At 44.9% G+C, this 22,614-nt stretch overlaps 1 protein-coding gene across 1 annotated transcript in view; it reads right to left on the bottom strand.

Moving 5' to 3' along the window:
• The window catches only part of nek10 (NIMA-related kinase 10), a 56,234-nt gene extending 44,438 nt beyond the window's left edge, over positions 1-11,796 (bottom strand). Inside the window, exons 1-10 of the mRNA XM_072460746.1 lie at positions 11,705-11,796; positions 10,533-10,628; positions 10,380-10,464; positions 9,608-9,649; positions 9,464-9,542; positions 9,327-9,394; positions 5,938-6,014; positions 5,579-5,665; positions 5,231-5,455; positions 653-792 (exon numbers count right to left, since the gene is read on the bottom strand). Coding sequence (XP_072316847.1) covers positions 653-792; positions 5,231-5,455; positions 5,579-5,665; positions 5,938-6,014; positions 9,327-9,394; positions 9,464-9,542; positions 9,608-9,649; positions 10,380-10,464; positions 10,533-10,628; positions 11,705-11,796 — 991 coding nt within the window. The remainder of the gene's footprint in view (positions 1-652; positions 793-5,230; positions 5,456-5,578; positions 5,666-5,937; positions 6,015-9,326; positions 9,395-9,463; positions 9,543-9,607; positions 9,650-10,379; positions 10,465-10,532; positions 10,629-11,704) is intronic.
• Positions 11,797-22,614: the final 10,818 nt, after the last annotated feature.

Genomic DNA, 22,614 nt, shown 5'->3' with positions numbered 1-22,614 from the left:
ACCAAGCAAACTTTTTATTCTTGATTTTCTGGCTGAAAATAAGACAAGTCCAAAATTAATCTCTTGAATCTAGATTTTCACACCATGAAACTGGAAGTAGATTTTTAAATCTGCGTAACTCACAAACCCTTTGGTTTCTAGAAAAGCATTCATTTTGGAGCTCTTGCACCGCTTTAAATTATCTTTTTTTATTTAAATGGTTAATTGAAACTGGGGAGGACCACCCAAGTGCAGCCAATCAGAGTGCTGCTTTCAGTTATTACGGATTGAAGTCATTTTATTTATTATTTCTTTTCATATCTCATTGTTCTCACAAATTGCTGCTTTTACAATAGTATTTGGGAGAAAACACAACATTTGGCATGGCCTCCAGCTTCAGTGTTCATGGATTTATTTTTAGCACTGATCCTGTGGTGATTACATTAACTCTGTGAATTCTAATGTGTGAACGATTTTTGTCTAAAATCACAGTATTTATTATGGATATACTTCACAGTCATCATAATGTCCTGCACTTAAAAGAGAACGTATTGCAGATAAATTGCATATTGCAATATTCTGTGAGCAGGTAGTATTGTGATAAAAGAATATAATCCCAGTCCTGACAGAATGCAATAATAAGAGTAAACATATTTTGGGTTGTTGCACTGACCTGCCTGCAGGGCGGCGATGTTGTCCTGCTGCTCCTGTGGGCTCAGCTCCTCCATCAGCTCCTGCTTCTGGAGTCGACCTGCAGCGTTTGCACTGGACAAGCTCTCAATGGAGGAGCGGTCCCCAACATACTGTCTGTCACTGAAATGTGTTGTGCAGAGTCAGAACTGAAACAGGCAGCATTAGTTTGTTGTGCAGAGTCAGAGTCTGGTACTGACTGAAGGCCCAGACAGCACAATGATAACCAGATCAAATATGGATGGGGACCAAAGTATATCTCAGCTAAGTGACTCTGAATGTATAAATATAGATCCATATTTATGTTATATGTTTGATTCCTGACTCCGACATTTCACAAGCATTACATTATATTGGGTCTAACTCTTTTAATTTGAAATACGTTAACATGTGTGGTAGTGTCACCTGTCAACCTACAGCACATTCAAGACACATTTGTCATGGTAAAAATATAATTAATTATAGTGTAAATAGTTATGTCACTGTCACAGCCTAAAAGACATGTTTAACAATTAGAATGTATTTCTCACAGGAAATATAGGACAGCCCATCAAAGTGGCATTCAATGTTTTTAAAAAAGTGATTTCAGTAAAATAACTCTTTGTTTTGCCCTGAAGTCAGAGTTTGTCCTGGAGCATAATTGACTGATGAGCTCCTTCTGGTTCTTGTGTAACTTCTTTTTAAGTGTATTTCCCACACTAAAACAATGTCCAGATGGCTACAACTGAATCTTTTCTACAATGTCTTTTTAAATACGTGATTTTTCATGTAACACCACACTTTGGGTTACAGCATTAAACTTCTTATATATTTTTAAGTTTTAAAGTTAAGGAAATTGTGTAATTTAAGTAAAGAATGTGTAAATGTACTTAACTGGGTCTCAGACCACATGCCCTTGACCTGTGGAGTGCCCCAAGGGTCAGTCCTGGGTCTCCTTCTGTTCCTCTACATGCTGCTGTTAGGTCACATGACACGCAGTGAAAATGTGTCCTATCACAATGATGCAAACGAGTCAGATCTATGTTTCACTGTCGGCAGGTGAATATGGACCAGTGGATTCACTCTGTCACTGCATCCAACAGATCAGTGTGTGGACCGGCCTCCTGCTGGTGCCAGAGGGCCTCCTGCAGGTGCAACAGATCAGTGTGTGGAGCAAAACAACTTTCTCCAGCTGAACTCAGACAAGACTGAAATCATCGTCTTTGTCACAGAAACAAAGAGAAAGTGTTAGTGTCACCTCCAGAGTCTCGCTCTAAAACCTACAAACCAAGTTACAAATCTGGGGGTAATAATGGACTCAGATGTGAACTTTAACAGCCACATCAATTCCACGCATGTCTCTCCAGTAGATTAGACTGTAACGGCCGCTCACTGGTCTCTCCAAACGAGCTGTAAAACAGCTGCAGTTCATCCAGAACGCTGCTGCTCGGGTCCTGACTAGAACCAGGAAGTACCATCACATTAGTCCTGACTAGAACCAGGAAGTACCATCACATTAGTCCTGTTCTCAGGTCTCTGCACTGCCCCCTGTGGCTCAGAGAAGAGACTTTAAAGCAGCTCTGCTTGTGTACAAGTCTCTCCATGGCCTAGCACCAAAGTACATCTCAGACATGTTAGTGCCATATGAACCATCTCGGACTCTGAGGACCTCAGGGGCCGGCCTCCTGCTGGTGCCAGAGTCAGGACTAAACATGGAGCGGCCTCCTGCTGGTGCCAGAGTCAGGACTAAACATGGACCGGCATCCTGCTGGTGCCAGAGTCAGGACTAAACATGGACCGGCCTTCTGCTGGTGCCAGAGTCAGGACTAAACATGGAGCGGCCTCCTGCTGGTGCCAGAGTCAGGACTAAACATGGACCGGCCTCCTGCTGGTGCCAGAGTCAGGACTAAACATGGACCGGCCTCCTGCTGGTGCCAGAGTCAGGACTAAACATGGACCGGCCTCCTGCTGGTGCCAGAGTCAGGACTAAACATGGAGCGGCCTTCTGCTGGTGCCAGAGTCAGGACTGAACATGGAGCGGCCTCCTGCTGGTGCCAGAGTCAGGACTAAACATGGAGCGGCCTCCTGCTGGTGCCAGAGTCAGGACTAAACATGGACCGGCCTCCTGCTGGTGCCAGAGTCAGGACTAAACATGGACCGGCCTCCTGCTGGTGCCAGAGTCAGGACTGAACATGGACCGGCCTCCTGCTGGTGCCAGAGTCAGGACTAAACATGGACCGGCCTCCTGCTGGTGCCAGGGTCAGGACTAAACATGGACCGGCCTCCTGCTGGTGCCAGAGTCAGGACTAAACATGGAGCGGCCTCCTGCTGGTGCCAGAGTCAGGACTGAACATGGAGCGGCCTCCTGCTGGTGCCAGAGTCAGGACTAAACATGGAGCGGCCTCCTGCTGGTGCCAGAGTCAGGACTAAACATGGACCGGCCTCCTGCTGGTGCCAGAGTCAGGACTAAACATGGACCGGCCTCCTGCTGGTGCCAGAGTCAGGACTGAACATGGACCGGCCTCCTGCTGGTGCCAGAGTCAGGACTAAACATGGACCGGCCTCCTGCTGGTGCCAGAGTCAGGACTAAACATGGAGCGGCCTCCTGCTGGTGCCAGAGTCAGGACTAAACATGGACCGGCCTCCTGCTGGTGCCAGAGTCAGGACTAAACATGGACCGGCCTCCTGCTGGTGCCAGAGTCAGGACTAAACATGGAGAATCTGTGTTTCAGTTTTATGCAGCTAAATTCTGGAACATTCTTCCTGAAGATGTGAGACAGGTTCTACTCTGACAATGTTCAAATCTAAGATTAAAACAGTTTTGTTTAGCTGTGTTTGTGACTGAAAGGATTTTATTTGCACTCTTCTCTTTTATGACTTAAACTGTTGTGTTTTCTGTCATGCCTGTGATTTAAATGCATTTTTTTTCCTGTTGTGTGAATCACTTTGAATTGCCTTGAGTATGAAATGTGCTCCCACTCCTTGAACCGACACCTTAACGTGGTGGAGGGGTTTGAGCGCCCGATTGAGCCCAGGAGCTGTGTTGTCGGGGGCTTCAGGCCCCTGGTCGGGTCTCCCAAGGCCACCAGGTCCTAAGTGACGGGTCAGACCAAGAGCGTTTCAGAAACCCCTTATGACAAGCACAAGATCAAGGCCAGTTACGTCGCCCGGATCGGCGTCACCGGGGCCCCATCCTGGAGCCAGGCCTAGGGTGGGTGCTCAACGGTGAGGGCCTGGTGGCCGGGTCTTTCCCCACTGGGCCCGGCCGGGCACAGCCCGAAAGAGCAACATGGGGACGCCCTCCCGTGGGCCCACCACCCGCAGGAGGATCCATGAGGGGCCAGAGTGATCTGGGCGGCAGTCGACGGCAGGGGCCTCGGCGACCAGATCTCCAGACACAGAGACTAACTCTGGGGACATGGAACGTCACCTCGCTGGGGGGAGGAGCCTGAGCTCGTGCGGGAGGTTGAGCAATATCGACTAGATATAGTCGATATCGCGCCGGTCCAGCTGGCAGCCCGGTGCAACGCTCCGCTCTTTTTTCCCACTTATTGTGCTTTATCTTTTGTATTTTGTAAATATTTTTTCTACTTTAGTTGTACGATCGGGACACGCGCTGGAATCGCTTTAATTCAACATCTTTCGACTTTATTCGGCTGGATTATTGAGTGTTTTTCGTCATGTCGTTGCGATGTGCGCTAGCTCCGAGCTAGCCGCCCCGGCCCCATCGCGCCCCCCGGCCACCGCCGCTGGTGCGCGTTTATACAAAGGAGGAACTCATGAAACTGAGGGGGAAACCATCGTCTTACCCGGAGATCGTCACGTTATCCCGACGGACATCCTAATTTTTCCCCTCCATCCCTTGTTGGGAAATGGGAGGTTTTGTCTATAGGAGTTTTTGTTTATAAGAGTTCTTCTATTAAGAGTGTTTTTTAAACTTCCTATATTCTGTTATCTGTCCTTTTCCTCTGTATCTACCTGCGTTGTATCAATGAAATTTCCCCATGTGTGGACAATAAAGGATTATCTTATCTTATCTTATCTTAATTCCACCGTCACATCTTCCGAAGAGGAAGCAGAGACAGGGGACTCAGGGGCTGACTCGTCCATCACCCGGGCTGAAGTCACTGAGGTTGTTGGCTCCTCAGTGGCTCCGGGGGTGGATGAGATCCTGAGGACCTAAAGTCTCTGGATGTTGTAGGACTGTCTTGGCTGACACGTCTCTGCAACATGGCGTGGCGGTCGGGGACAGTGCCTCTGAACTGGCAGAGCGGGGTGGTGGTCCCTCTGTTCAAGAAGGGGGTTGGATGAAGTGTCTGGGGAGGAGGAAGTCTGCTGCCCCCGCGACCCGGCCCCGGATAAGCAGAAGAAGATGGTTGGATGGATGAAATGTGCCCTACAAATAAACTTGTCTTGCCTAGACATTTATCTGCCAAACACAACTTTAGTCTAAATCTTCATGTACTTTATAAGAAGACAAATATCATGACAAAGTCATTGGTGGTAATAGTGGATAATGGCTGCCACACTCAGTGTCCATGTGCAGTATAATGTAGTGTGCAGAACAGGGTGCAACACAGACCAGCTGAGCAGCCGGAGCAGTTGCTGGATCCCTCCCCAGCTCCTGATCTCAGCTCTGGTGTCAGGCTCCTCACACATCTGCACCAGGACCCAGCACAGGCTCCACAGCAGCTTGACGTGGTGAGAGTGCAGCAGGCTGAGGAGCACCGGCACCGCCCTGAGAGCACGCAGCTGCTCCCGGACGCCCCGCACAGAGGTCAGGAGACGCAGCAGCTCCGCCGACATCCTGCAGAGGGCACACCAGAGCTCAGGACACGCTCAGAGAAACCAGACAAAGCTACATACACATTATACACAAAGATATCAGAACTAATAGTGAACAATACATCACAGTGAAACACACTCCAACCTCTTTGACAGAAGGTCATATTCTTGAAGAATCACAAGCAGGTTTTCCACAATGTGCAGGTCCCCAATCTGCTCCCTACATTCAGGACTGAACAAACAGTAATACTATTAATCATACGCTCCTAATGTCATTTTTAATTTACATAACTGTATATTTATTTATTTAATTGAAAACAGTATGTTGTAGTGAAATGGAACAGCACTAAAATAAATACAAATAAACCTACTTTTAAAAGATTTACCACTTGAGATTATTACAGTGTATTTGGCTTTACTGGTTGGTCCCGGGTGGATTGTATGGTCATTTGGGGGCCCCGGGCTGAGAGGTTTGGAACCCCTGCTCCAGTGTTGTATACTCACTGGGCCAAGGAGGTGAGAGCCAGCAGAGCTCCCAGTAACACACTGGTGTCTGAGGAGGTCAGGAGCTTCACCAGCGTCTGCACAAGTGAGTCAAAGAAGAATATATGTAATACAATTATAGGTAACACTTTAAAATAAGGTATACTATTTTAAGGCATCATAAGCACCACTTATTTGTTTAAGGCATTTATTAGCATCTGTAGTTAATAAGCCATCAACCAAAACATGTGTGTGTTAATGCAGCATGTATCCATACATTTATTGTATATGAGCATGGGCTCAAAATTCACTTCTTTACACTTAAAAGTGATAGGAAATAGGGGTGCACGGTGGCATTCCCGGACCAGACCAACATCACATGATCTCTCTGGGTGGAGTCTGCATGTTCTCCCCGTTCTTACCGTGGGTTCTCGCCGGGTTCTCCGGCTCCTCCCACCGTCCAAACACATGCATGTGTTATGCTGACTCTAAATTGGCCCTAGTGAATGAATGATTGTCTGTAATGTCTATGTCTCTGTGTTAAACCTGCGACGAGTTGGCCACTGTCCAGGGTGTACCCCGCCTAAGGCCCAAAGTCACTGGGATAGGCTCCAGTCACCCGCGACCCCGAAAGGGAACAAGCGGTAGAAAATGGATGGATGGACACTTAAAAGTGTAAAAGATAACAATGTTTTTAAAATGAGTTTAAAATAATAAACTGCAATATGACAGGACAAGTGGGTGATTCCTCATTGGTCCAGGAGGGTTCCATTGTAGTTGTATTATCTGGACCGAGTGTATTATCTTACTCTGAGTTAGCCCCGCCCACTGGGCGGAGCCTTCTGTTAATAGTCTGTCCTGTTTGTCTATTTGTTTGCACTGTTTTAAATTTCTTCTGAAACTAATCTTCTTTGTTCCCCTCACAGCCCTGTGATGGGCCATAGACAGTCTGTTGTTAGCTGCTGCAGCTCCTTATCACTGGAACAAATGTCATCCTTTTTTCGGACACGCCCTCTCGCCCTGATTTTCCACGTCGATGTCAGAGAAACATTTGTATCTACGTGAACGGTTCTGCGCTGAAATGAACGGGATTTCAACTGTCAACACTGCCTAACCCTGCAGATTATAAACACCACAAACGCCTTCTCCAAGCCGAATTTACATGTGGGAAACTCCAAAGCCTCTTGTCTTACTAAAAACAGTGTCCAGATGATACACTGAAGCCATTTCTACAATGGAACACTCAATGAGGGAGCACAGCGGCTGATTTAGTGGTGAGCAGTATTTGATCATCATCATAGCAGTGCAACTGGAGCTGTGATCACACGTCTGTCCTTGAGGTGCAAAACTGCCGTTGGAAACATCAGAGGGAAACAAGTGAGATCATTTGGCCCACAGAAAAATGCTGACTAGACCGTGTGTGTGTGGCTTTGGCTTTTGGGCCGTTACACTTTCACAAATGAGTAGTTATAACGATGACCTGAATCATCAGCTCTAGTAGAACTAACGACTCTAACCAAGGCCTGCCTCCCTGCTCTCATCCCCCATCTCACCACCCTCTTCAACCAGTCTTTATCCCTCGGCCATGTTCCTTCCATCTACAAACTGGCCTCCATCACCCCCATCCTCAAAAAACCCACCCTAGACTCCGCCAACCTCTCCAACTACCGCCCCATCTCCAACCTGCCGTTCCTCTCAAAAACGCTGGAACGCATCGTCGCCGCCCAACTTCACACCCACCTCCAGTCAAACAACCTCTATGAACCCCTCCAATCTGGCTCCGCCCACTTCACAGCACTGAAACAGCCCTGGTCAAAGTACTCAACGATCTCCTCACCTCTGCAGACTCCGGGGCCCTCAACATCCTGTCACTACTAGACCTCAGCGCAGCCTTTGACACTATAAACCATTCCATCCTCCTACAAAGGCTGCGCCAACTGGGTGTTGAGGGCTCTGCACTTGACTGGCTCACATCCTACCGAGTTCATTTCCCTCTCCGGTCACTCATCCACCCTCTCCCCAGTAACGCAGGGGGTCCTCCAGGGCTCAGTCCTCGGCCCCCTCCTCTTCATCTGCTACATCTTCCCCCTTGGTCACATCCTCCGCCAACTCAACCTGGACTTTCACTGCTACGCTGACGACACCCAGATATACCTCACCACCAAATCCACCCAAAACCCTCCCCTCACCCACACCCAAACCTGCATCTCTACAATAAAATCATGGCTCACTCAACTTCCTCAAACTGAACAGTGACAAAACAGAGCTCCTCCTCATTGGCACCAAATCCACTCTCAATAAAACTGGTCCCTTTTCACTCAGCATCGACACCTCGACCATCACCCCCTCTACCCTGGTACGCAATCTCGGTGTCATCATGGACCCCACCCTCTCCTTCACTCCCCATGTCAGCCACATCGTCAAGACCTCATACTTCCACCTCCGCCGCATCGCCAAAATCCCACACTGCCTCACCCTCCCCGCTGCTGAATCCCTCATCCATGCCTTCATCTCCTCCCGCCTCGACTACTGCACCTCCCTCCTCACTGGCACCTCCTCCCATTCCCTCCACAGACTCCAAATGGTCCAAAACTCCGCTGCCCGCCTCCTCACCCACACCCGCCTCCTCACCCACACCCGCCTCCTCACCCACACCCGCCTCCTCACCCACACCCGCCTCCTCACCCACACCCGCCTCCTCACCCACACCCTCCTCCTCACCCACACCCGCCTCCTCACCCACACCCGCCTCCTCACCCACACCCGCCTCCTCACCCACACCCGCCTCCTCACCCACACCCTCCTCCTCACCCACACCCGCCTCCTCACCCACACCCGCCTCCTCACCCACACCCTCCTCCTCACCCACACCCGGTCCCGTGATCACATCACTCCCGTTCTCCGCTCTCTCCACTGGCTCCCCATCAAGCAGCGCATAAACTTTAAAATACTCCTCCTCACCTTCAAAGCTCTTCACCACCTTGCCCCCCCCTACCTGTCTGACCTCCTCATCCCCCACCGCCCCTCCCGAGCTCTCCGATCCTCCTCCTCTCTCACCCTGACTGCACCAACATCCCGACTCAAAACTTTTGGCAACAGAGCATTCTCCCGAACAGCACCCCGACTCTGGAACTCCCTCCCCCAACCTGTCCGCCACTCTCCCTCACTCACAACATTCAAATCCCGCCTAGAAACATACCTCTTCACCCAAGCCTATGACCTCCCCTACCCCTAGCCTCCTCTACCCCATTGCCTACTCTTCTACCCCTTGTTACATCCCCATCTTTTTCTCTCTACTTCTTCTGTCTTGTTCATTTTATCTGATTATATATAAATAAAAGTTATTATTATTATTATTATTATTAACTAAAACTTGACTTAGTATTACAATAACCAGAGGACTGACGCACCCTGTGAACTCCAGTGTCCATGATGTGCGGCCTCAGCTCCTCACACGCTGACATCTTCTGGAACATGTCTGTGGAGGAGCAGCACATGTGCAGTAAGAGCCAGAGCATCACAAGTCTTCTCACACAACCGTCCTCACATGTCATGGTGACCAGCATCTGCCCTGCAAAGGCCTGTCCACCACACGACACGTACGCCACGCTCACCCTCTCCAGATACTGAAACACACACAACATCTGGCTCCGGCTCTGACAAAGAAGGATAAATATGGAATCAAATATACCCTGGCCAAGAGTGTGATGCCCTGATGCTGATGGAAGAGAGTCTGGGAAGAAAACACAAACACAGAGCTCAATGAGGATGAAAGTGATGAGGTGTGCAATGGAGTATCAAGGGTGAGGGAACAATACATACAACACTATATATATATCTCTCTCATACAACTTACTGAAAAGAAACCGAAAGAAAAATAAATACAAATAAAACAGGCCTTTCTTTGATTTAAGATCGTCTCTGGAAACCTCTTTTTGCAGCTTCTTCTGTTCCCTATGTTTCCCACAAACATTCTTTTGTCTCTTTTGTACATTCTATGAACGACTCATGTTTATTGATTTGGGAGCTCTAAAACATTGGATTTTACATATTCACCAATTCAGAAATGAGCATGTGTTTCTATACATTTTTATTCCGTTTTTGACAATTACATTTTCATACTTTTAAACTTTTGTGTATCTATATGATGGCTGATGAGTGTATATCAAAAATGACAACACAGCAAAATATAAAACAATGCTTGAGTGGGAGCTGCGTTTTATAAACCTTACCTTTAAAATAAGATGATTAAGATTGATGGATATGGATGATTTTTTTTTTTTTCACAATCTTGTCGTTACTTTAGTCCTATTCTAGGCTTGTTTTGGTTTGTGGAGTAAATAAATGAATTAACATGTGTTTTAATGTCATTGAACTCAAAATGCTGACTCAGTTTCCTCATAATCAGTGTTTCCGCCTCTCCTTCAGTGCAGCCCTGACCGAACGGCTTCAGAGTGGTTCACCTGAAGCTCCGCGTCTCGGACCAGTATTCGAAGACAGATGAGAACTCTGAGGACGGACTCAGGTCCAGCAGTGTCAATCCAGTCACTGTCAAAGCAGAGAACAAACACAACCTTAAATAAATAAAGCAGTAAACATTTAGTATTTTACGCTACCTGCACAGTCGATTCTTGACCAGAGAAATCAGGAGGTTTCTAAAGAGTTTGTGCAGAGCGTGGCTGCTGAAGCACCGGTGCTTTTCATACTCCTCACTACAAAACAAGCAGAAGGTTATAATTCCCCCAGATACAGCAGGACAGAGGCCTCTCACTCACAATGGTGGAAATGAACATTCTAAATCAGGGGTGTCCAAACCTTTTTCACCAAGGGCCGCATTTTGAAACTTAAACGGGGCAGAGGGCCACAAACAACTTGACAATGTCGAATTTGTTGAATGACAAAGTGAATCATTCGAAATTTTTCATTTGACGTCATTGCGATGAGCCTCCACACCTCTAATTAGACCTAGAACATTAATATTAGATTGGTATAACATCAATATGCCTGAATTTTCCCAATTTCACAGTAGAAAGTACTACTTTTTGTTGTTTGGGCCAACAAAAATTGGTCTGAGTGCCGCATTTGGCCCCCGGGCCCTAGTTTAGACATGCCTGCTCTAAAGTGAATCTCAAACTATGGGCGTGTCCCAACACGAGCAGCCTCTGAAGAGCGTGTGGAGCGCGTGGACTTCAGAACACTACATTCCCCACAATGCATTTCACTGTCATGTTTTCAAACGGGGCAGCGCTTCGGCCTGAGCAACTGAGCAGGAAACAATGGAAAGGAACGTGTCAGTAAAGATTTTGAAATAAATCTGTGACTGTCCAGCAACAGCGCTGTAGAAATAAGTCTGTTCTCATTTGTTTGTGTCTTTAACCACAAACTCACAGCTGTTTTACACCGCTGTGTTTCTTTACCAGTTCTCCTGTTCACCTCCTGCTCCTTGTGCACTCACACACTTCAGTCACGTGTGTAGTGCGGAGTGCGAGTGCTGGGACAGGGTCTTAGGGCTGTAGTCCATGGAAATAACCACTAAAGACTGAGAAAGAGAGTGCTGCTAAAGAGCTTCTATAATCTGACCATACAGTGACCTAAAGTACACACAAAATATCATTAAAGTGTGAAAAATTCAATCATTGACAACACCAAAACACAGAAGCAGAATAACTGGATCACTTTCTGCTGTTGAAATGTTACAATCCCAATAAAATAATTCGTCAACTGATAAAAACGTTGGTCAATTAAGACACTATCGAGCAATTAATCAACTAAATGACCAAATGTTTACAACTTTCGGGTGCGACATAAAGGTGAGCATCTACTGTAGCCACAGCTGCCCCGGGGTCGACTGATGGAAGTGAGGCTGCCAATCTGCGCCATCGGCCCCTCCCACCTCCACTGTCAGAGTGTAGGATCATGTTGCCAGTGTGACATGTGTAACACGCAACAGTCTGAGGACTTTGTCCCATTCCTAAGACACAACATTTGTATGAAATTGTTCATTGCTATGACAACGGTCCTATGTCCTCATCACGCTGAAACCAATGGACACGACTGAATAAGATGCTCCAAACCTGAATCTCTGCAGCGCCAGGTTGATGCTGAGCTCGGCCTTGTGTGCGCTGGAGTTGTTTGGACAAGGCGTGTGTGACTTCTTCACTTCCCCCTGAACATGTGACACAAGCAGACGTTTGACCCGCAAAGTTTCAAACCCCAAACCGAACCTTTACCTCTGGTCTGCGCGCGCTCCTCTCAAGCAGAGACAGAAGCTTTTGGAGGTCTCGACATGCCCTTGAACGACAAGTTTATCAGTTTGTTTTTGTGTCAGAAAAATGGAATATGACAGTTTGAAGCGTCTCACTGGCTCTGGCTGGTCGACTTCACCACTGGCCGCGCCCTCTGTTTGGGGGCGTGTTTCAGAGGGTTGGACATGGTTCAAATTCTCCTGAGAAGAAACTACTTTTAACACATTTAAGATAAGATAAGATATTTGTGGTTCAGACATTCATTTGAACAGGAATGAAGTAATTTCTCTGCATATTCTTTCATATTCTGTGGTTGTTGCAAATTTACAAAATGAGCTTCACATTTTTCATTCCACAATATTGTTATCTACTTTATCATTTGAATTTGATTTTTCGTTTCATACTTGAAATACGCACATGTTAAAACAAGCACAAAGACATATTCTGTTTGGGATTTTCCTATCAATAAATACAAAATAAATATAGATGAGAGCGACGCTGCTGGTTCTTCATGTTGTGGAGTCTGTTTCCAGTCCATGTCCATTGTGACATTATAATCAATCATTGTTTTTGAGTGATTATTGGGAGTGTCTGCAGAGCCGCGGGTGAGGGTTAAGGTTAAGGTTAAGGTTAGGGTTAGGGTTAGGGTTAAGGGTTAGGGTTAGGGTTAAGGGTTAGGGTGAGGGTTAAGGTTAGGGTTAAGGTTAGGGTTAAGGTTAGGGTTAGTGTGGGTTAGGGTTAAGGGTTAGGGTTAAGGTTAAGGTTAAGGTTAAGGTTAAGGTTAGGGTTAGGGTTAGTGTGGGTTAGGGTTAAGGGTTAGGGTTAGGGTTAGGGTTAGGGTTAGGGTTAAGGTTAAGGTTAGGGTTAGGGTTAGTGTGGGTTAGGGTTAAGGGTTAGGGTTAGGGTTAGGGTTAGGGTTAAGGTTAGTGTGGGTTAGGGTTAGGGTTAGGGTTAGGGTTAGGGTTAGGGTTAGGGTTAAGGTTAAGGTTAGGGTTAGGGTTAGTGTGGGTTAGGGTTAAGGGTTAGGGTTAGGGTTAGGGTGAGGGTTAAGGTTAGGGTTAAGGTTAGGGTTAAGGTTAGGGTTAGTGTGGGTTAGGGTTAAGGGTTAAGGGTTAGGGTTAAGGTTAAGGTTAAGGTTAAGGTTAGGGTTAAGGGTTAGGGTTAAGGTTAGGGTTAGTGTGGGTTAGGGTTAAGGGTTAGGGTTAGGGTTAAGGTTAGTGTGGGTTAGTGTTCGGGTTAGTGTGGGTTAGGGTTAAGGTTAGGGTTAAGGTTAGGGTTAGCCATGACGCTATAAGAGAAGTCCCGCGGTTCCTGAAACTGCGCGGCCATTTGACCGCGGCACTGCAGCTACGGCCTAAATATAATACTATAAAAACGTATGTATTATATGAAGTAAACCACAATAAGAAAAAGTTGCTTTACACGAGCAATCCCATTTATGACCCAAAAACACACATTTGTAAGAATGAATTTGATACAAATGTCTTCACTATTATTGAAATGTGTTTAAATGACTGAATATAATACAAAACTATTTTAAAAAGTGTTCTGATATATATAGTATTCCTAATTGATTAATTAATTACTAATGAGTGTTTCTGGGACACAAAAGGCACAGACTTGTTGTAAATACCCTAATAATAATTTACAACCTAAAATATGATATAATAACATATTCAAGATGTTAATATTATGTTTCTATGTCTGTATTTAGGGTATAATTAAACTCCTTGTTTCTATACAGCGTGAAGTCATTGAGATGTGTATCTAAAAGTGGATAAAAATAAAGATAACAAAACGAAAAGCATAAAAGTAAATGATAGCAGTTAGCTAACAGTTAGCTTAGCACTGTTTATCTGAAGTTCACTGTTTCAGACGAACAAATGAGGACGTTCAAATATCACAAATTCGTAGTTTCTTACCTTACATAGCGGCATAAAAATATCAACATCTTCTACTTTAGTTTATCTGTCGAGTTTACTCCACAGTTGGATAGTTTAGTCTAAAAATGATCCAGTCGTTGCGCGCATCATTTATTTAACGTTAACTCGGCTGTGTCGGCCAATCACAAGAGGCGATGTTGGGCACTCGTTCAGTCTAGACCAATGAACGAGGGGATGATAGTGATGTGAGTGTTACCTATTGTGTTACCATGGATACCGCACCAGACGCGCTCTTACATTCCGTCACCTGCTGCAGTTTGTTCCAACACAAACACAAACATTAAACCGGAAATAAATCACACCAAACGAATCAGTGAAAAGATAAAGTTATGGGCAAATAATCACAAGAGATGATTTACAGGATGTTCTATTCTACGATCCTCAGAATGATGCCACATTTCAAGGGGCATCATAATAATGCTCTAACGTCATATTTGAAGGACTTTTTCCTTTTGTTCCTGCCCTACTACAAATAAGATAAAGGCAAGGCAAGTTTATTTGTAGAGCACATTTCATACACAATTCAAAGTGCTTCACACAGCAGGAAAAATGCATTAGAATATTCCTTTATTGTCCACACATGGGGAAATGTTGGTGTTACAACGCAGTAGATCCAGACGGAAGGACAGATAACTTATAGGAAGTTAAAAAAATAAATAAAAAAAATAAAAATACAATCTTAATAGAAGAACTCTTATAAACAAAACAAAAAAATAAAAAATAAAATAAAAAGATAAAAAATAAAAATAAAGTAAAAATAATAAAGTAAAGTAAAAATAGCTAACATAAGACTAAATAGTACTAATACTAATGGTAAGTAAACACTCTTATTTACATCAGTTATATGCACATGAATATGGCCTTAATTGATTGTGAGTACGACAGTAATTGCACATGAATATGACGATATTGCACATGGTTAATTCAGTATAAATACATCTGAATCGATGATAAACTCCCTTTCAACAAATGTAAATGTATAATGAAGTTGAAATGCACGAGGAGCGTGTGGACTTCTGAACACTACATTCCCCACAATGCATTTCACTGTCATGTTTTCAAACGGGGGACCACAGCAACTGAGCAGGAAACTATGGAAAGGAACGTGTCAAGAGTTAAACTGATGTTTGAAATAAATCTGTCCAGCAACAGCGCTATAGAAATAAGTCTGTTCTCATTTGTTTGTGGCCAAGTCAGAAAAAGCTCCCTGTAAAACCATTCTTAATATACCTAAAGAGAGCGTACGATACTACAAACCCCCGGATCCATATGTGAATAACAACAACGACAACAGTTTTTAATTATGGATATTTGTATGACGGTTATTTTGTTTTAATTACGATTTTATTTTTTTTTGCATCGATTTTTTTTTTTTACATCGAATATAGTAAAAATATTCATTGTATTACTTTTTTTTTAATTCGATGTAAAAAAAAATACAAAGTTAAAAAATATGAAATTCAATGTCAAAAATAAATAAATACGATGTCAAAAAAAAAAAAATAGTAACAAAAACACAAAAACACCGCCTTTTACGGTTATTACCGCGAGATTAACACACAGCTACAGAGAATACTATAATATCGCGAGACCGAAACATTCCTCCGCTTCACATTCACGTAGGTTTTACGCTGAATTTCCGCCGTAGCGCGATGGCAGCGCGCGGCCTGTACGCGCCTGATCGTGCGTAGCTCCTCCGGCTCTCACAAGGGGAATGTGGGCTCGTGAATGATCCGCTTTTGAGACGGCACAGAGCGTCAACGTTATGGGTGAGCCTCCTTCAGTCCGCATCTTCTCCCGCGCCACACGCAGCGCCGCGTACGAGCTCACACTGTCATTATGGACCGGAATCACGACCGCTAAATATAAGAGTTTAGTGGCGCCGCGCTCAGCTCATGCAGTTGTCTGAGCAACCAACGCCCATGGAGCTAGCCTCTTAGCATTGGGCTAGCAGCTCGTCCTAACAGCCGAGTGTGTATCATTTCCTGCCTTGAGATCGCTCCTAAAACGTCTTTCTTCTGAACATCGTTTCATCGTGAACATAAGTGCTTCTCCCGCACATTGTTGTAGTAACATGCGATTTTCACAAAATGCGACCAAACTAGTCAAAATCACGTCGTTAGCCTTTATCATAATGACTGAATATCAGGTCAGTCGTTATTATTACTTGCAAGTTAATAAGAACTATACTAATAATAATAATCGCCAGCATTTTGGAAGCACAATTAGATCTTTTAAATTCAAAGTACAGCTGTTATATCTGAATGCAAAGATCCTGCTGCGTTGTCACTTTAACTTTATTTTGCCATTCAGTCGACTCTGTACATTAAAGCTGGACACAAAGCTGGGAGATGGTTTTATTAGACAATGGGAATAAAAGAAAATGAAAGAGTTCCCGGTCTGGCTCCTGATCTGACGATGACCGTTACAGTGTGGTGTTTGTGCTCACAATAATCCTACACTACAGTTGTGTCATATCTTTTGTCAGGATACTGCTTTAGTTGAATGATTTGGCTCGTTTGGATTTGAAATTCTGTTCAATATAATTCCGCCAATAATGGAATTACTAGTTTGTCTGAAGTTATTATGCACATACATTGTACACGGTCAGAGTTTAAAGGAGACATGGGCGTTTAATACTAGTTTAATATTAAGCACTTGTGGTTGTGCTGTTGCCAAATCATTTTCATACCAACCTCGTCTTAGTCTGGCGTCTGTGGTCGGTACGATAAGACTGTTTGCATCGGAGCTGTGTGACCGGGGGAAAGAGGACAAGTCTGTGCCGTCTAATCTGGATTAACCTTGATCTGATCTGATGCTCGGTGACTTTAGAATCACTGCTTTGTAAAGTTATTTATCTCATGTTATTGGTGTTTCACATCTGACCACTTCCTCACACAGATATGTAAAGTCAGCCAGTGTGATAGTAAGCGACACTGCAGGTAAATGTGGACAAAATGGTTTCTACGTTATCTGTAAATGTATGTCGATTCATTTAAAATATGTTGCAAGTTTATAATCATTGACAAATTTGCTTCAAAAATGCTCCCTAATGGCACATTTCTGCCACAGCCTCCTGAAATATGTACTCAGGTTTATCAAATGTACACACTGAGAGAATTTGGGCTTTTATTTCATAAGAATGTATATAAAAAGGGCCTTTGTTGTCAAAGGTTAAAACCTTTAAAAATCAATCTAGAAATGTAAGAATGATCAAATACTTCACAAAACGTACAAGATAGAAATGTGGTCTCTTTAGGTGGCACTCTAAAGGACACATATTATGCTAAATTGTCTAAGCAGTCTAAAGTTTGTCCCCTCGTCACAAACATTCCTGGACTTACATTTAGCTTCATTCACTCTTGTTTGATGAAGCCTGCTTTTTTGTTGTTGTCCGGACAGTGCATGACATACATGCTGTGAATGTTGTAGCCATGGGCTCATTTACATATGTGGGAAGTGTGGACCTGAATATCAGGTTTACAAGAGAAGACTCTTTCTAGATTGTTCCACGATCAGAGGACGGGAAGCTCCAAATAGAAGAATATAGGAAACCTACTCACACGGATCAGTACCCGCTCTTTGGCTCTAACCACCCACTACAGCACAAGCTGGAGGTGATCAGAACCTTACAACACAGAGCTCAAGAGGTGCCCACCAGCTCAGAGGACAAGAGGAGCCCACCAGCTCAGAGGACAAGAGGAGCCCACCAGCTCAGAGGACAAGAGGAGCCCACCAGCTCAGAGGACAAGAGGAGCCCATCAGCTCAGAGGACAAGAGGAGCCCACCAGCTCAGAGGACAAGAGGAGCCCACCAGCTCAGAGGACAAGAGGAGCCCACCAGCTCAGAGGACAAGAGGAGCCCACCAGCTCAGAGGACAAGAGGAGCCCACCAGCTCAGAGGACAAGAGGAGCCCACCAGCTCAGAGGACAAGAGGAGCCCACCAGCTCAGAGGACAAGAGGAGCCCACCAGCTCAGAGGACAAGAGAAGCCCACCAGCTCAGAGGACAAGAGGAAAGAGGAAAAACACGTGAGGAATGCCCTCTCAGCCTGTGGATACCCGGCTTGCAGGCTTTTAGCTAGAGGGCCGTCTTTCAGTTTTTTTGGACGGGGTATCTCACCATGTGGATGGACAAGTGAAAATTTGTTTACAAGTGAAAATTTGCATGCTGCGCGCTGATTGGTCGACAAAGTTTGTGTGCTTGGCTCTGATTGGCTGCCGAGCCATGGTCTTGAAAATCCAGAACCTCCACGGCCAAATACCATGTAAAATACGGCGCGATACGCCGCTCCTCAGTGTCAGAGTGTGATGCGCACGGCCGAGAGTATGGAAAGTCAATATGATACAAGAGTAGAGCTGGGTTGAAAAAATCGATTTTCCGATTTTTAATCAATTCACATATTAATGACCAATTATCGATTCGTACGTCCAAAGATCTTTATTTATTTATTTTTTAATAAAAAAAAAATGTATTAAAAAAAAAAAAAAAAATTAAAAATGCTCAACGTTTACATTTTATACTTCCAGTTTCAGTAGTGGCAGTGTGTGAGCAGTTTTAAAATAAAAATGCTTTTGGTAGCAACCGCTTTTGGGTGAATTCTTAATTATTTTCAAGCATAATAATAATGCAGTGGTTAGTGTCGCAGTAGAATCCACTGTTGCAGATGTCGTCACCTCAATGATGTCCTCCATTTATTGTCCTGGATTATCTTTCTTGAAGGTAGATTGACCCTTAACCTTTTCATCAGTCTTCCATCAGTAACTACCAATACTTGTAAGATTTGCTGTTTAATATTGATATAATACTAGTTTTAATATGTTGCTTCTCTACACAGTCATGAAGTGAAGGAAATGGTTCAAATACATTTTTCATTTTTAATAACATTAACCCCCGAATCAAAATCGGATCGAATCGGATGGAATCTGAGAAAATCTGAAAAAAACTATTTTGAAACGTAAAAATCGGAATCGAATAGATTTTTGATTTTTTCGAAATTTGAATCGAAACCCAGCTCTATACAAGAGGCGTGCGGGCGCCGCTCTAGATTGCCGTGCGGGCGCCTACACGCACGTTAAAAGCGCCGCTTTATTTAGTAAAAGCGTTGAAAAAAGGTCATGAAACACATATTGGCTTCGGCGCTCGCGGAAATTTTTGAAGCCCCCGGTTGGACGGGGTGTTTTCAAATCCTGGCTAAAAGCCTGCCGGCTTGTGCTCTCAACAGAGCGAAGAGAACCAAAAAGCAGGACAAAAGGGAAACGGAACAAAGAAAGAAGGGTGTTTCTATCACTTATGTCTCGAGACATAAGTGATAGAAAGTGATGTCTGAAAAACGAAATTCCTATTTAATTTAAAGAACACTTTAAGACAGAAACTGGTTCAGCCTAAGGACAAAACACTGACACAAAACAGAGCAGTGTAGTGTCTTCTGTCCACCAAAGAAATGGTCTTGACACAAAAAGGACAAAGGTTGTGAAATATGCCATGTGTTCAGAATGTGTCTCCCGGCTACATGCTTTTGTCACACATCTGCCTGAATATGATTTGACTTTATTAATGGTGTTTTCTCTCGTGTTATTTTTTCTCTGCTGCCTTGACGCCGGCTCTGCCCACTCATCGACTCCATCCAACAACCCCCATCAACAGCTGTAAGTATTCAGTCTTCTCCAACTGCACTTGCTTTTGTTCAACTGTGTATTCTGGCCCAGCTCTCATTTTCCCTCAGGATTGGTGTGGTATTAGGATTAGGATCCACACACGTGCATCAGGGCTGCAGCAGCGGAAATGAGCAAACACACTGAGGGCCTCCATCCAACAGAAATGTGCTGTTTGTTTATTCAAATGAACACGTTAAAAAAGAAGGTTTTTCCATAACATGGCCTGAATTAGTCCTGATTAGTCTTTGCTTTAAGGGGCCTCCACACTGCGGCGGCCGAAGTGTCCCGTTTACATTCAAAGTCTGTGTAAACGCACGTCGAGCACGTTGTGCGTTTCCCGTGGCGCGATTTCTTAGTTTTTGCGACGCGAGAGCGCGTTTTCTTACGCTCTCGGCGCTTTGAGCGCGCGTATGAGGCCCCCGAGGCGCCCGAAGCAGCCGGCGCGACATGTTCAGATTTGTTCAACTTTCTGCTGCAGATGCGCCGCAGCAGCCAATCAGAGATGACGTGATACGCACGACCCGGAAAAAGACCCAAAACAAACCCGCAAGATTAAAAAAAATCCTTAAAACGCAGCTCTTGGAGCAAATAATGATATTGACTAAACTCTGCTCAGCTTTGAAGTATATGCTGGTCCCAGACGGGCCCCGGGGCCCATCACCTCTGTTTTTGGACTTTGTAAAGCTAATAAACCAAAAGCCATGGTCCATGTCCTCCTGCTGGTGCCAGAGTCAGGACTAAACATGGAGCGGCCTCCTGCTGGTGCCAGAGTCAGGACTAAACATGGACCGGCCTCCTGCTGGTGCCAGAGTCAGGACTAAACATGGACCGGCCTCCTGCTGGTGCCAGAGTCAGGACTAAACATGGAGCGGCCTCCTGCTGGTGCCAGAGTCAGGACTAAACATGGACCGGCCTCCTGCTGGTGCCAGAGTCAGGACTAAACATGGAGCGGCCTCCTGCTGGTGCCAGAGTCAGGACTAAACATGGACCGGCCTCCTGCTGGTGCCAGAGTCAGGACTAAACATGGACCGGCCTCCTGCTGGTGCCAGAGTCAGGACTAAACATGGAGCGGCCTCCTGCTGGTGCCAGAGTCAGGACTAAACATGGAGAATCTGTGTTTCAGTTTTATGCAGCTAAAATCTGGAACATTCTTCCTGAAGATGTGAGACAGGTTCTACTCTGACAATGTTCAAATCTAAGCTATAAACAGTTTTGTTTAGCTGCGCATATGACTGAAAGGATTTTCTTTGCACTCTTCTCTTTTATGACTTAAATTGTTTTTGATTAGTTAATTTTATTGTTTCTGTAATTTCTTTATGATTTTAATGCATTTTTCCTGCTGTTGTGAAGCACTTTGAATTGCCTTGTGTATGAAATGTGCTCTACAAATAAACTTGCCTTGCCTACTTGTTCTGCTAAAGCTCAAGATCATTCTAAAACTGGACCAATATTTAGTGGATAACATTTGTGACGTGACGCAAATACTGCCTGTATTTATAACTAAAGATCTGACCATTATGAACATGACCATGAGCCTCAAACACAAACCTGAGATGGATTGTAAGTCCATTTGTTTGAACGTGGCACTGCTGTTGCTTCTCTTCTCCTCTGCACATGCTCAGTTAGAGCTTCTCTTCTCCTCTGCACATGCTCAGTTAGAGCTTCTCCTCTGCACATGCTCAGTTAGAGCTTCTCTTCTCCTCTGCACATGCTCAGTTAGAGCTTCTCTTCTCCTCTGCACATGCTCAGTTAGAGCTTCTCTTCTCCTCTGCACATGCTCAGTTAGAGCTTCTCCTCTGCACATGCTCAGTTAGAGCTTCTCCTTAGAGCTCTAAAACAAGCTGCTGTCTGCTCTGCTTCTCAAAGCTCTTGTTAGAGGGCGGAGCATGAACGGGCCTCTGAACACGCCCACAGACTGAGCAGAAGAAGAAGCTTCCTGCAGTACTGCTTACTGACCTGTAGTGGGCAGTAAAAGACACACTGCTTCAGCAGCAGAAGTGAGGGGGAAACGGGTGTTCATTCATTCATTTTCTACCGCTTTATCCCATTAGGGGTCGCGGGCGACTGGAACCTATCCCAGTGACTTGGGGCCTTAGACGGGGTACACCCTGGACAGTGACAGACTCTGGTTTTAACACTGCCCTCAGTCAACTTAAGTCCAATTGCTGTTCTGCTGCTAAAAGTCTTGGTGTTTTTATCGACCGTCTGGACGATGTAACTCTGTATATGTATTTGTATACTCAACATGGTACACATGGTTCAAAATGCACGGCTGCTTTCAGTAAACATGATCACATCACCCTGTGGTGGCCTCAGTGAAACAGCCTGTCCACTTCAAAATGCTCTTTTTAAATCTACTCCTGTCTTGGCACTTCTTTAGCTGAAATGCTGTCCTTGCACACCAGAGCATGAAGGTCCTCTGACCAGTGTTTGCTGGACTGCCCTGGGTCACAGCTCAGGAGGGGACAAAGCCTTTTCCAGAGCAGCATTTTCCCCCTCAGCATTAGAAAAAACACTTCTGTTTTAGTATTGTCTTTAACTCCTGAGCTGAACGCTTGTTTTCAATTATTATGGCCATTCTTTGATTTATTTCATGACTATATATTTTTCACAAAGTATCTCATTATTTTTGTCCTGTGATGTATTTTGTCCAGCGCTTTGGGGCAGTGACCTAAAGAAGCATCTAAAGTGCTCCTACTGCAGAAGAATTAGTCTGTGCTCAGGGCCGGTCCAAACGTGGCTTTAGCGTAGCCGCGTAGACCACATGATCTTTTACTGCAGAGATCACAACTATGACATCATATAAACGTTCTAAACCTTCAATATTTTGTTTGTTTTTTCTATCCAGCAGCAG

This window comes from Eucyclogobius newberryi, unplaced genomic scaffold (genome assembly GCF_026437365.1).
Source record: "Eucyclogobius newberryi isolate DKJ021-1_F unplaced genomic scaffold, fEucNew1.0.hap1 SCAF_3, whole genome shotgun sequence".
Lineage (NCBI taxonomy): Eukaryota > Metazoa > Chordata > Actinopteri > Gobiiformes > Gobiidae > Eucyclogobius > Eucyclogobius newberryi.
The sequence above is the reverse complement of the archived record's forward strand: the minus strand, read 5'-3'. Positions and strand labels throughout refer to the sequence as shown.